General features: G+C 30.4%; 1 protein-coding gene across 4 annotated transcripts in view; it reads right to left on the bottom strand.

Annotated features, from left to right (window-relative positions):
- Nrx-IV (neurexin-4) overlaps nucleotides 1-14,934 on the bottom strand; it is a 107,769-nt gene that overhangs the window by 76,528 nt on the left and 16,307 nt on the right. The window contains exon 3 of one of the 4 annotated variants that reach the window (XM_067262891.1): nucleotides 14,245-14,441. The exons of 2 other annotated variants lie outside the window; for them this stretch is intronic. In XM_067262891.1, coding sequence (XP_067118992.1) covers nucleotides 14,245-14,441 — 197 coding nt within the window. Of the gene's footprint in view, nucleotides 1-14,244; nucleotides 14,442-14,934 lie in introns of those variants that run through there. One more of the 4 variants, XM_067262893.1, reaches the window with a different exon arrangement.

The raw sequence follows: 14,934 nt of genomic DNA, 5'->3' as shown, positions 1-14,934 counted from the left end.
TTACATCAACTTTCATAGATATATATAAATTTCAATAGAAAGTTAACAACATAAAATAACAATTAATAACAAAAAAATGAATGAAGCTTATATTAGTTCTTGTAAGGCAAATTTCTAAGTCAAAGAAAGAGAATAACAATCTCTGGAATTGGGATTATTTTCAACCAGTTTTCGTCTGTATATCTCACTTCTCTCAATAAACATTTGTATGTTGACTCTTTGGTATTACTGGCTCTGGCAACAAGTCACACATGCTTCCCACTAGTTCAAACTCCAGCTCCCAATAAATTTGAACACCTTTCCATTAAATGTGACATGATATTTAGCCTCGCCTTGAGTATCTTATTAATGATTGTTAGGCTTGTCACTTTATGCTGTTCAAAAAAGATGCATTATCTTATAACAAAATACTGTATAAATATAAAAATTAGTCCCTTGAAATTACCTACTACATTTAGTGGGAATCCGCCATATTGGCAATAATAATTAACAGCAACAACACACACAGATGTTTTGGTCAGTAGTCCATCTTCTGTTTTACTGCAACATTAATAGTTAACACTACACCATTAACTTTCTTTAAGTGCTGTTCACAATTCAACTTACTTCCAATAATCTGGCAATCTCCTTAACTGACAGATATGTATCAGATTACCAAGATTGTACTATATATATGTTATAATATGGTTACAACTTACAAGTACAAAGTAGAGATGGGCAAATACCATCTGTGAATATTTATATTTAAATCTATGAATATTAAAAAGTATTCAAGATTCAAAACCTTAAACATAATGTCAATAGAGAAGAAATTGAACAACATGAATATTCCCAATATTGTGGCTTATGTACTATATCCTAAATGTGTTCAAATGCTTGTTTTATTAAATACAAATCTGCAATAGGTGAGAGTAAGAATAGGATTGATTAATCTATAGTAGTTAAGATAAGAATACTGAGTAGAAGCTACTGTAAAATAATATATTTACAAAAAATTTTCGCTTTGATTCATCTCTATAAAAACAGATTTCCTTTATTTACAGAGATTAATATTAAACAGTTGAAAGTGAGAGGTCGCAAAGAGGGTCTGAATCCTTCACCAAAAAAAGTGAATAAATATTTTAACAAGAAAGGAATGTGTAAAATAAATCCATCACTAAAGTATAATATAAAAAAGGGATGATGGATTATTGTGAGAACCCGAGTTCAGGCAAATTCCCAGGGTGGAATTCTAATAGATGTTGATCAGGAAAATCGAGCTTGGACTCTGACACTCATAAAAATGGCCAAATTGACAAAACAAAGAAAAACAACCTTTTTTGACAAAGAAAAAAACTATCTTAATATAGTTGTTAAAATTCTTGATATTAAAAAGGCAAACACTACAGTTTTAAGATACATGCGAAAGTCTCGAGTTCAATCAACATCATTTGGTCAGTCAAGACAAGCATCAGGTTGAATAATGGACACTAACCCTTCTTACACTCAAGCTATTTACTCAGTTTCACCTGGATACAGAGCATGGGCCAATCAGAAAGAGATAGTAAACTATTGGCACCAATCAAATCAATTAATTCAAAACTATAATACTCTATAAACCCTGGATTTCAAGGACAGAAAGAGTCAATTCTCCCAGGCTAATCCATTTGTCTTCTCTGTCAACATCCCTTTTGCCTTTGACTTCCTCTATGCTCTGATGACGACTATGCCTGTCTTCCAATTAGTATGTCCCAGAGCTATCAGATCACAATTGGATAACTGATGATAGTGAACTACAGACTAAACTTTTCATATTTTGCTTTCTACCTTTAAGAAGTTCTTAATCAGAATTGTGCAATCATCATGTACAGTGGACCCCCGATATAACGCGCATGTCGGGCGGGAAACAACACCCGCGTTATAAGGTGAACCGCATTATACCGAGTGGCACAGTGGCGACACAATAAATTTACTCAGAACGATTTGAACTATATACTGAAACCTCCCATCAACTACATACATATTATGTATTTTAATAAAAAACCCAATTTATTTATTAAGTGTTTTATTAAAATTCACATAAAATAGTTATACATCTTAATAAGTACAGTACATACTGTATAATTCTTACTGTACACACTGTAGCTTGTCTTTTCTTTTACTCATCATGCATACAATAATTAAACACTATTCAAAATACATGCAGCAACTCAATACATACACAATTACTCAATATGCAGTAACAATAAAATGCGCTACTCACTAATGCTGCACGGACCCGTATATACGTGTTTGAGCTTATCGCGTCGCGAACATCGCCCATGCTATAACCAAGTGCGCAGTATAGCGAGCAGCGCTATAACGAAGGTCCACTGTATTATTCAAATCAACAGATTATTTTATAAAAGTGATACGTCTCAGTGTCAACAACAATACCCACATTATGCTCACACTCCTTGCCTATCTTGACAAGATTTCAATTTCTTCCCCATTGGCATCTCACAAAAGAAATGAGAAGTAATCTAAATTTCTTTATATCACAATTCACCCAAATATCAAGCAAATATGTAATAATCATTAAGGATGAAGCTCAAGTTTGACATTAGCCAGATATATACAAAAATGAACACTTTTTTTATCATTTTTGTCAAATTTTGAATAAAATACTAGAGATTTTGTTTATACGCTATTTTTAATTTTTTAAATAAATTATAAGATACCAGATATGTCACACAAACCAAAGTAACCAAGTTAAGGTGCTGATTTTAAAAAAATGGGGTTGAAAACCACTGGTTTAGAAAATACAAATAAAATTATAGAAATATATTTTCTGGAAAACTTTTTTAAGAGAAGTAATTGCATTATAATTTAAAATGAATTATACTTACCTGAAGTAAACACAAAACATTTAAAGAGATCAATTAATTATAAAAACAAATACATTGAAAAGATTATTGAAGCAAATAAAACTTGCCATAATTAAAATACTGTTTCATTCTTAAAACAAAACTATCCAAAAACAGAAAGCTGTACTGCTGGATAAGAAACAAAAAAATTAAACTGTGATAGACTCAGAAATGAGAATAACTTATCCTTCTTAAATCAATGTAAACTGAACAGAATACTTCCCATTAATATTTTCTAAATTTCTCTGCTTTTATGAAGTTAACCCTATGGGACTCAAATGAGGTCAACTGCCTTCGAACACTTGTATGGCACCAATTTTTCTTCCAAAACTGAAATTATCAACATCTAACCAGAAACTACAATTGTAACTTTTATTTTCACATTTTTTCTTCTTTCTAACAATGTAAAACACTTATAAATATAAAAAATGCATTTAAATGATTAGTTATGATGTGCATAGTAGCAAATTGTAACCATTTAACCCTTTCCCGGCCAGGGTACCGATCTATCGTTACCCTATTCGTTTAGCAAAACGGCCAGGGTACCGATTGATCGTTACCCTGTTAACAATCTATTTTTATAAAATTTATCGACAACAGATGTCAGCACTTGACGGCATCGTCTTGTTTATCGTTCATTTTACATATTTTTGTCCAGGTGGTGTTTTGTCGACTTAAAAAATTTTAATTATCGGTTACTTTTTCTTAATTTTTCATTTTCTGATAATTTTGTATTTTATTTTTAGCATATTCATGCAATAATATTACTATAATAAGTTGATTTATGCTATAATAAGTTTATTCAGCTATAATATGTTAATATATCGTATATATGTAAGTTATGACCTTCAGTTCTGATACTTTATATATTTTTTTTAATTTTTAATTTTTTTTTAAATCTAAAATATTAGCAAATGTTACATCTATTGCTACTGGTAATCATATGTTTATTACAAAAATATATAGTCTTGTTTGATATGAAATGAATAAAGTATATTAGTTAATTATATTAGATGAAAGCAGAATAAAGTTCAGATTTCGAACAAATGTTTGATATAATGTGCGATAATTTCACAACGAATAAACGTACGTGCATAAATGTAATATCAAATTGTACAGAACAATATTCTACGTCATTCTGGCTCAGTGACAATAAGAATAAAGTAACCAGACAATGTTAATTTTGACAAAAAGTAACAAATTTTCAAGTTTGAATGTCAATTATCATATATTATTTTTTTTTTCTCATAAATTTTTCAAACAAACTTTATTGAAAAATGTCGTATTTAAAACTAACTATATTGATAAATATATGTGATTTTTTTCATATGAATCAAATAATAATTTAATTTTTGGTGAATTTTTAAAATAATATTGCCTGATTTACCTATTTTGACCTTGGCCGTTTTACAAAATAAGGGGGCGTGGCAAACGGCAGGGAAAGGGTTAACCAACGATACTCCAATAAACACATCCCAATCACATATAATCCAGTACTAAAATCCATATACCTTAGGATTGCTAAGAAAACAAATGTCCACATAACTTTTAGAAAGTGTGCTAAATTTTTGATATGTTACGAAACGGAAAGGATACCTTGACAGAAATAAACTTCCAGGAGTGTACATTATCCCCATCATTGATCACAAGTGTAATAGAAGCATGGTCTACATAGGAGCAACCAAACACACCCTCGAAATCAGAATTAAAGAACATAAAGTGGATATTCAACATGAAAGAACCAACACAGCTCTGGCCGTATATTCTTTGGACCCAGATATAAAACCTATATTCTCTCAAGCAAGGGTCATACACACCACCCACCGCACAGACCATCTCAGATGGCTTGAGGCGATCTACATATGCTTAAATACCATTAAGGAGGGTAACTGTATTAACTACAAGGAGGAAATCACTATCAATGGCCTGGCAGGCCCTCCTGGATAAAACTCTACGATAGCACACAGCAAGTATAGTGTGCAAGTCCATAATGACGTCATCAATTCGCACGGGATAATGTTCCTTATTATATTTCACAACAACTTTGAATTGAACTGCATTCAATTAGAAAGTTCAAGTTGCCTGAAGAAGAACCGTAATGGTTCGAAAACATTTGTAATTTTATTGTATTTGGTTCTGAGATGCACACCGGTGAAAGGCTTATAGGTATGTGCATTTTACATTACTCGTGTAGAAATTTTACTATTTTTTTAAAAAAATGCATTTTCTTCAATCCAAATTTTTGAAAGTTGATCTGAAAAGCAATGATATAAATATATCAAATTTCACTTCAATAAATATTCTCATGCATCATGGATTGCATCCTGAAAAACTGACTTTATTTAAATGTTAAACATATAGAAAAAATGCAGAAAACTCCAGAAAGCCAGCTCAGTGAGGAGCACCAACCAATTAGCAGTGTTCGGTGGTTTTATCCAGTCAGCCACTGATAGGAATATCAGACTGATAGTTATTATAAAGAGTAAAACAAGCATCATGAGAAATACAAATTTTTCAGAATTATTCTTTGCTTGAAGAAACAAAATTTTGTACTGTTATTAATTATTTATAGTCCACTTGCACATCTACTGTAAACAAGCTAAAACAATCCCTTTTTGTTGATTTAATTAAATAATATCTATCAAATAGAAATCATTTTACAACCACTTCACAAATAGAAAAAAAAAATTTCTCAATTATTATTAAATCATTTATGAAATATCAGTCATTAAATAATAATTTCAAGTTTATTTTTTTTAAATCGATTGATTTGTTGCTGTTATTCTTCTATGTTTTCAGTTATAAACATTAAAGATGAAATATTTCATGAATATGTATATTTTATTGTTGCTGTTTTTCTGTTAGTCATAATGATAGCAAAGTTTCATGATCAATGGTTGTATTGCAATCGAAACACTACCTGAGTCAGTGTGTGTTATCTATTGTGTGTGAGGGAGGTGGTGATTGTTACACAATAGTAATACTTCGGCTAACAGTGCATGCACACAGTGACCAAGGAAGACTGGCAGATTTTAAGACTTGAGCATCTGACTAGCCCATAAATGAAGACCTTGTTTACCCAAGTGATATCAAAGCCAGTATTAGGCTGAGAACATTATCAGAGGTCACTCCAGAAAATTTTAGAAAATTGCCAACCATTTCAGTTTTAAACTTTTTAACACAGTTTAACATTTTTTATCGGGCTCAATTTAAAAAAATTGTAGACCTGTAAATTCCTGCAGTTGTCTGCAGCAGCAGGCTTGTAAGGAACTGAGTCCGAACCTTATTTTTATTTTATTATTATTTCCGTTTTATTATCTTTTTGTTTGGGGTTTATGTTTATTTAGGACGAAGGTTCCCCACCACTCTCTTGTTAGTAATGAAAAATGAAGAAGAAAAAACTCACGGAGAAATAAGCGCCATAAGAAACATCTTGCGCACTTGCGCTGCCCGGCGGAAGTAACAGTCCGCAGAAAAAAAATGGGGGGAGGGGAGTCCCCACAATCACTAGTAGAGAAATACTTGATAAACCGTCTTAAACATCCCAGAAAATTATGATAAATATTTTGTAAACGGTTTATAAGCTTTGTCGGAAACTTAAAGCTGCCAGAACAAAGTTAATGTTAGCAACTAAGTATGTAAATAAGAGGAGTAACCCAGCTCAAGTGTGACGTCACCTCACAGTATAGAACCCATACGTTAACCGAAGAAGGAGAGGTGATTTCCAAATCGAGGCGACTGTGAGAGCGAGGTTAATTCGAAAGCGAAGTATTTTCTGATAGAAGTCCAGATTGATAATTGGACAATCCAAGGTGCTAAAGAGGAGTTCGATTGACGATTTGACGATATCGAAAGGATTGAGGAAATAGTTTCTTCGTATAGTGAGGTGACGGATAGACGTTTAATTAGTAAGAGATTTTGTTCATAGTTGCTAAGTATTTGATTTGTCGAATTTCAAAGGGGAATTACTATTAAGTTAAGCTAAGTTTATTGTCAGGTTGACTTGTTGATTTTCGTTAATAAATTTTGTTTGGAATTATTGATATTTGTACGTAGTACGTTCTAGTTGCTAATTAAATATATTTGAACTTTTGATTTGACTTGATATTTATCATTGTTATTACTAATTTTTCGGTGCACGCTTAAAAGCCCAGGCCTGGCAAACTAATCTCGAATCCGCGTAAAGTACCCGTTAGTTTAACGGAAGTTTTACCGACCGTAATTATAGTCGGTTTCCTAAGATACTAAAAAAAATAGTACTTTACAGCCTTAATGATTGCAAGGCCCTTGTCTTTTGTGCAAAGTATGTGAATTGAAAATAGATATTTCTGATGATTGACGAGAAATGCAAAAGTTATAAATAAATAAATTTAGAGTTTTAAAATATTATATTAGAAGATTTATAAAAGTTAACAATCATAAAGATGACAAATTAGTAATGATGATAAACTAAGGTACATAAATGCCTTAAAAGATATATGCAGGGATTTAAAAATGATGTTTGCAGCTTATAACTAATAGCTAAGGATAAAATAAAAAGTTTTAAATATCAACTTTTTTCTACTCGAGTTGTCGCGCGAGGCCCTGGGCGATTGCCCTGCTCGCCACTGGTTGTCTGTCAGTCTTTCCTTAATATCAAGAACAGTGTTAGATAAAGTTCAAGACCAGATATAGAAACTTTAGAAGCAGGAGGTCCTGATTAACTATATACAAACTTCCAATGCAAACCAGAAGTCATGTTATTTGAATTCAAAAATTTCCCAAAAGAAGTTACACAGATGACTGACATAACTCCATTGCTAATGGAAAAGTAAGATGTACAGGGGCAAGACACTACAGTACTAATTTGAGGTGGAGAGCATATCTTTTAAATGAAATAAATGAAAAATATGATTAAAAATTGCAGCCTGGTATCGTGATGATGTCATAATAAATATTTGCTCATTAAATTTAAAAAAAATAGATAATTTCTATCCTTTTTGATTTTTCATATTTTTTTCCAAAAATAGCAGAACCAAAAATAAAATCTTTCACAAGGCATATGAAAAGCTAGTTATACCACTGTCTAAAGTCACCTGGTTATGACCAGTCCTAACAGAGAAAACACAATTTAGCAACTGTCATGCCAAGGCAGACAATGCTTGTAGGTTACATTTAGTTTCATTTCTCCCAACCCTACTGTGGGAAAATGTTTACTACTAGTAACTGAAAATTCCAGAGTATTTCTCTCTCCTTATTTTCAATGATTTTTTTTATTTTATTATCATACCAATCTTGAACGTATACCACTGCTACTTTTTTATGCCATTCAAGACAGTGGGGTTTATGCAATTTTCTTGCAACAGCTTATGATATATTCAGCAGTCTTTACTTTCCTTGCAAAAACAACAGTTTGTATTATTACAGAAGTTTTCAATTTGTTTTTTAATTGCATTCATTTTTGATGCTTGGTTTTTTAATGTTCTTATGTAACAAACCTTCTATTTCATTCTTTAAATTAACATCTATCTTCTTAGTCACATCCATGTTCTCCTACTATCTACTTTTCATTTGATGTTATTATGGTATCAGCCATGGAGACTATTTTCTAATGTTTCCTTTATGTTATCAACTGTTCTTTTTGGTATGCTTGCTTCCTTCAATTTTCAACAATTCGCCTCTCCCAGTTTCTTTCATCACATCCTCTTCACTTTACATATAACAATAGACCACCTTTTCTTCAACTGGTTGTTTAATCAGCTGCAGCATCCTAACCCTCCCTTTACATTATAAAAAATAAAGTCAGTTGATGTCACTTCATAGATATAGGAAATGATCGAGTGTCATTATTTTTCATATTAATCTAATGCATCCAATTCAGCCTGGGTCCGATCAATTACGCATAGCAATGTAAAGCATAATAGTTACTGCCCAGGTATTTACTACTTTGATCATATTCCCATCATTCAGCTTTAATTTCAAAACTTTTCTTACCTGCCCATATTCTATGCTGATCTTGCCTTTGATTTCATTGTATATTTAGCATTTTCTGCCTGTAAGATACCTAGAATTTGTAATTTCTTTGGGTATTTGCTTAGTTTTTTTGCTTTTGGGATTTTCTTAGCTCCTTATTTCGTTGCCTTTGGACATTTTCGCATTTCCTCTAGTTGATAGCTGTTCTATCTACAATCAAAGTTGTACATTCATCCTGTCTGAAGTCCACTGCAATATAATAGTCCTTACTAAATGTCCAGACAACGTTCACTAGAAATTCAATTTCGGTTGCTAATTTTCCAGAGTTTCAAATTGTGCATTCTAAAGATGGGATAGTTTTGTTGATGATCACAAAGTACAGTTTTCTCCAAAATTATTGATAGAATCAGTGTTATAATAAACAATACTGGCAAAAGTGAAACCCCGTGAAATATTCCTCCGCATATGCTAATTTGGCCTACTTCTTCACCATTAAGTGTCAGATGTGTTTGAGACTTGCATTCTTTACCAATTCCTTGATGTTATTACTAATTCCAGTCAGTTTCAAGCAGGAAATATCGAGCTGTGTAGCAACGACTCAAAGGCTCTCCTGTAATCTATCCTGGCTATATGTAAGCTTCCTGTTCTTGCAATTTTCAGATTACCTTATCTATAACTAATTAATCCTTTGTACCTCTACTCTTCCATCTGTATCCTTTCTGTTTAGAAAGAAACTAAATGAAAGAGTAGGTAGTAGCAAGTTATTTTAATATAAATTGCACTAAATGATCTTGTACTACATCTATTTTTTCTGTCAAAAATTCAAGGGTGGTTAGTAGGTAAGTAATTGGACAATAGTTGCTTGATACTTTGCACCTTTTAAAATACAGTAAATTAAAAAAAATTATTATATAGTACAGAAAATTTCCTTAAGATGATTCTTTCTGATTATATATCCAAATTTAAATGAAATAGAATAGAATATAAAACTATATAATTAAATGTCTTAGTTATTTTATCATAATTACAGCTATTTTATTTTTATAAATTTTCAAAAACTGATCTAATCATATTTTAAAATGTCTTTGAAAGCTGTAACTGATTTATTTCAAGATATTGTACTGACTTTATACACTTTCACATGGTTTACTTACAGTATATATTTTTGAATAAATATTCATAACCTAATTTTTCTTAAATTTAAGTAAACACATTCAAAATTAAAGACCTTGCAATTTTGAATTAGATTATTAAAAACAGATAAATCTCTTACTATTAGTAGTAATGCTCTTAAATTTTAATTTAATTTTTACTTTTCCAGCAGTTATATTTAACAAAGGGAAAGGAAAGTATGGCAATCGGTCAAAAAATGACCCTCAAAATTTTTGTGTTTGGACTTGGAACAATGAAATGTTCAGATGTCAAGAAGTACAAAAAAATTCAGGGGTTTTTTTCTGTATGTATAAATGTTTAGTGTGTGTATGCAGAGCATAATTTTTGCACCCACTTTAAAGCTTAATAACTCATGCTTTTTGTCAAAAATTTCTGAAATTTTGCAGGGAGGTTTGTGTATTAGAGGAATTGATGCTTTTAAATTTGGTGACTGAAGGTCAAAGGGGTCTGTAGATAGAGGGGATCATGCATCATATCTTGAATAGGATCAGGATTAATGACAATTTTACTCGTTATTAGCATTTACAATTTCTTCATAAAACTCATCCCTATCTCAAAACCAAGTTTACCATTTTACAGTGATATCTCGGTTTTCATCAATAAACTGTGCGAAAAAAAAATCGACGAAATCCAAAACCAACGAAAACTGAGGCAATTATTTCCATGTGAATCAACGTAAATCCAATTAATTCGTTCTAGACACTCCAAAACACACACCAGAAACATATTTTATAATGCATAAATATTGTGCTCAATACTAAAAACAATAAGTAATTAATATAAAATGAATATAAAAGACTAATGTAAAGAATAAATGAATGTTAACATAGCATTTAACATTGCATTTGAAGAGCTGCTGGCTCTGGAAACTTTCTTTGGTTCCATGATGGAGCTAAAAGGAAAGAAAAGCAATGGAACTGTTCGGCTAGACACGGGGTAATGCTTATACAATGAGAAATAATACCACATTGAGCAGGAAGATGCGTGGGTCGCCCTTTGTTTTTGCAAAATTAGCAGTGAGGTCACGTGGGCATGCCAACAAAAATCAAGACAAATTTTCTGCGAAAAAAATCGACAATAACCGAAGGTTTTCATTGACTTCGGTTATTGTCAGTTTTTTCCGCGTTAAAAAAATTAATTACAGTAATACCTCGATTACTGTAATTAATTTTTAAAATAAACTATCATAGCAGATGGCACCAAACATAGTTTTAAATGTTGTTGCTGGATTTTTTAGACTAATGTGATAAAATGAACTTAAATAAAACATTTTAAGTCCAAAGCAATTGTATTTACAATTCAACTTGCATTACAAAATAATAATAATAGTCTTGTCAGACAGTCTTTTTATCATATACAAATTCTATAAAAAACAAAACTAGAAAGATTTTACATGCATAAAAGTAGAAAACATTTAGATCATTCTTCTTGTAGTTTCCTAGAAATAACAATAATTATTATTTATGTAAATATCACAATGTCTACAATACCATTCGTGTTTTAAAAAATTTAAATATAAATGTACAGTAGAGCGTCGTTTATCCGAATCAATTGGGAATTGGGGTTGTTCGGATAACTGATTTTTTCGGATAACCGATTATGAACGAAAAAATATATTAACCCATCCGATGTTGAAATTTTTCTCCGTCGCGTGTTGCTTCGTGTTGAATTTTCGTTGATTTTAAGCCTAACAAAAATTTTTATAATAATAATCGAGGCTATTGTATCGTTAAAAATTATTTCTTTATTTTGTACAAACAAAATAAATATATTGAAAAATATAAAAACAAAAAAATTGTACTTTAGAAGTTAATCTAGTATCAAAAACATTCGATTCAGCACGACACAGTCTGACTGGAAAGCTTTCAGTTAACCGGCTTTCAGATAAACGACGCTCTACTGTATTGTTTTTCTATCAGATCTTTTGTTCTAACTGTCTTTAGAGTTTTCACCTAAAAACATTTATTTATACAGGAAATATATTTACACATTGAATAATTTTGCTTTGTTATATTATTCTATAATCTATACCATGATTTGTAATGACTATCTTCTCATTCCAAACCAATTTTTAAAACTTAACAAATTTAATTTAAACATAATATACTTTTAAAAGTTATATCCATATTTTTCATCAATATCTTTTAAAATTCATTATTATTTAAAAAGTATAATAACTGTTAAATGTTTGTAAATAATGTTTAAATACTGAAATGGATATTACAAGGATAGTAAAATTAGGTTTCTCTATGTTAATGTTCATCTTTTTGGAATTGTTTTAATATACAAATTATTTGTGTGTCCATTATCAAGCATTTTAGATTTATTAAACAATGATATTTTTAAATATGCTTGTTAGGCAATAGTCTACTACTTATTTTTTATCTTAGGTATTAATTCATCAGAAAAATTCAAACTATGATATTTTCCATATAAGCAGGTAAATACATTAGTATTACAAAAATAAATTACCGTATTTCCTGTTCTAAATAAGATGCACTTTTTTCTAACCATTTTCTCTTCTCCAAACTAGAGGTTCATCTTAGAATCGACGGCATCTTACATTCACAGTCAAAAACAATCATTGAAAGCTGACCACATGATGTGTTATGCATCAACAATATATGATTCAGATATACTACTATACTACAAAGTAGTCATATCAGTTCAAATGAGCTTTGTGGAAAAGGGTTGACCGTATTTTTTAGCATGTAAGACACACTATTCTATTGGTCAAAACACATTTTTTACATTGATTTTTTGAGGAAAAAATATTCTTCAGTGTAAGATGGACTTAGCTTTAGGACACATTCTAATTTTCCAATAAATTTTACATACAAAAAAGTGCATCTTACAAGGCAAAAAAATATGGTAATTTAATCTTTATAATGTTTAAAATGCCTTCCAGATAACATTATGAAGCAACATTAAAACAAATAGTTACCGTATATGGAGAAGAATATGGAAACAGAGCAGCCAATTATTATGTTTTATGGCATCTAATTTTTTTCTGACATACTGTTACTTAATAAAAATAATTATTTAAAAAATTTTCCCTATATAAAAAAATAAAATTTTATTCAGTCATAGTACATCTTAGAATCAAGGAAATACAGTAATTTAGCTGTTTTTAGATAAAGTATTTGAATAAAATTTGGCATGTATCAGTATATGTATTTTTTCATAAATATTTTAATATATGTTATCACAATCAAACTCTTACTTTACTAATATTTTTATAATCAAAATTTATTATCTTCAATGATTAAAGTCTTACTGGCTCATTTTCAAGACTTCAAATTTTCTAAATAATATTACATTAAAACTTTTCACAATTAACAAATTCCAAAATTCAAAAAGAACTTTTAAATTCTGTTCTTTCATTCTGTCACAAAACAAGTTATAAGAAATCAGAAAGATTTATTCGAATTTAGTAATAAAACAAACCGAGAACAATGCATTGATTATTCTTGCTTCATTTTATCCAGTAAGACTGAATCATTTGGTTTTATAAATTCTGAATACATAAATATTCCGATAAAGTAGAAGTGTTGTTGTGATAGATTCTTCTAGGAAAACTTCATTCTTTTCCAAACTTCTTAATATCAAATCAAAAATGTTTAAATATGAATTAATTTAATAATTTTAAATTTGTTCATTGCTAATTACAGTTGACTCCGCGTAAGTCAACACCCAGATAACTCGACACCGTAGATTAATTAGTCAGCTTTCTGTGGTCCCGGCCGACTTACATAGGCAATAATGTTATTAACCTTAAAAAACTCAGTTTACTCGACATCGTTTAACTCGTCACCACTGGATAAATCAACATACTTTTTCTGTTTCACACTTTTTAAAATTCTGATAAGTCTACTCCCCCCCCTGAAAAATTAGTTCACACCACACAGCTTACTGTACGATGTGAACTCATTTTTCAGGGGGGAGTCGACTTATCAGAATTCTAAAAAGTGTGAAACAGAAAAAGTATGTTGATTTATCCAGTGGTGACGAGTTAAACGATGTCGAGTAAACCAAGTTTTTTAAGGTTAATAACATTATTGCCTATGTAAGTCGGCCGGGACCACAGAAAGCTGACTAATTAACCTACGGTGTCGAGTTATCCGGGTGTCGACTTACGCGGAGTCGACTGTATGTATTTTCAATAACAGAAAAATAATGATATGTAAAATTTATTTTGATCTTCTGAAGGAGCAATGCAACATGAAATTCCTACCCTTGTACTTCCTCCTTCATCTTTATATTCTGAATAATCACTGTCACTATGTCCATAATAAATTTTATATTCTTCTATATATTCTGATGTATAAGGTCTTCCCTGAGTAGCAATGGCAGTAATGTTGTATTTATCTGGCAATTCAATTGTTAAATATTGGCCAAAATCAGCAATCTTTGCAGTCCATGCTCCACCTCCTGAAAGATTTGTAATGAATTGATACCAATTTTCAATTTATTGATTAGTCCATCACCACTGCCAGGTTAGTCAGAAAAGAAATTATTGCGATGTGTTAGTGAAGAGCATTATAAGATGTGAACTGACATAGTATTACAAAATGTGAAGATAAATACAAATACTACAAAGATGTGAATTTATTCCTTTAAGTAGATGTAATTATTAAAATAATTATAAATTATAACAAACAGAAAATACAGTTTTAAGAAAAATTAAAATCAAAAATATTTTCAAATTAACAGTCAATAATTTCTAAGATGTTTGTTTATAAATTTATTATACATAAAAAGAATACAGATGGACAGCTCATTTCAAAAATTTGTCACGTAGAAAACTGTAATCCGTTTTCTGGTGTTACTTTAATAACTACATGTATCATCATCTATTATTATATTTAATATATCTTACATAAAATTTTCTGCAATATTTGGCTAATTAATCCCTTGCAGTTTG

This window comes from Centruroides vittatus, unplaced genomic scaffold (assembly GCF_030686945.1).
Source record: "Centruroides vittatus isolate TY-2023 unplaced genomic scaffold, ASM3068694v2 contig_1634, whole genome shotgun sequence".
Lineage (NCBI taxonomy): Eukaryota > Metazoa > Arthropoda > Arachnida > Scorpiones > Buthidae > Centruroides > Centruroides vittatus.
The sequence above is the reverse complement of the archived record's forward strand: the minus strand, read 5'-3'. Positions and strand labels throughout refer to the sequence as shown.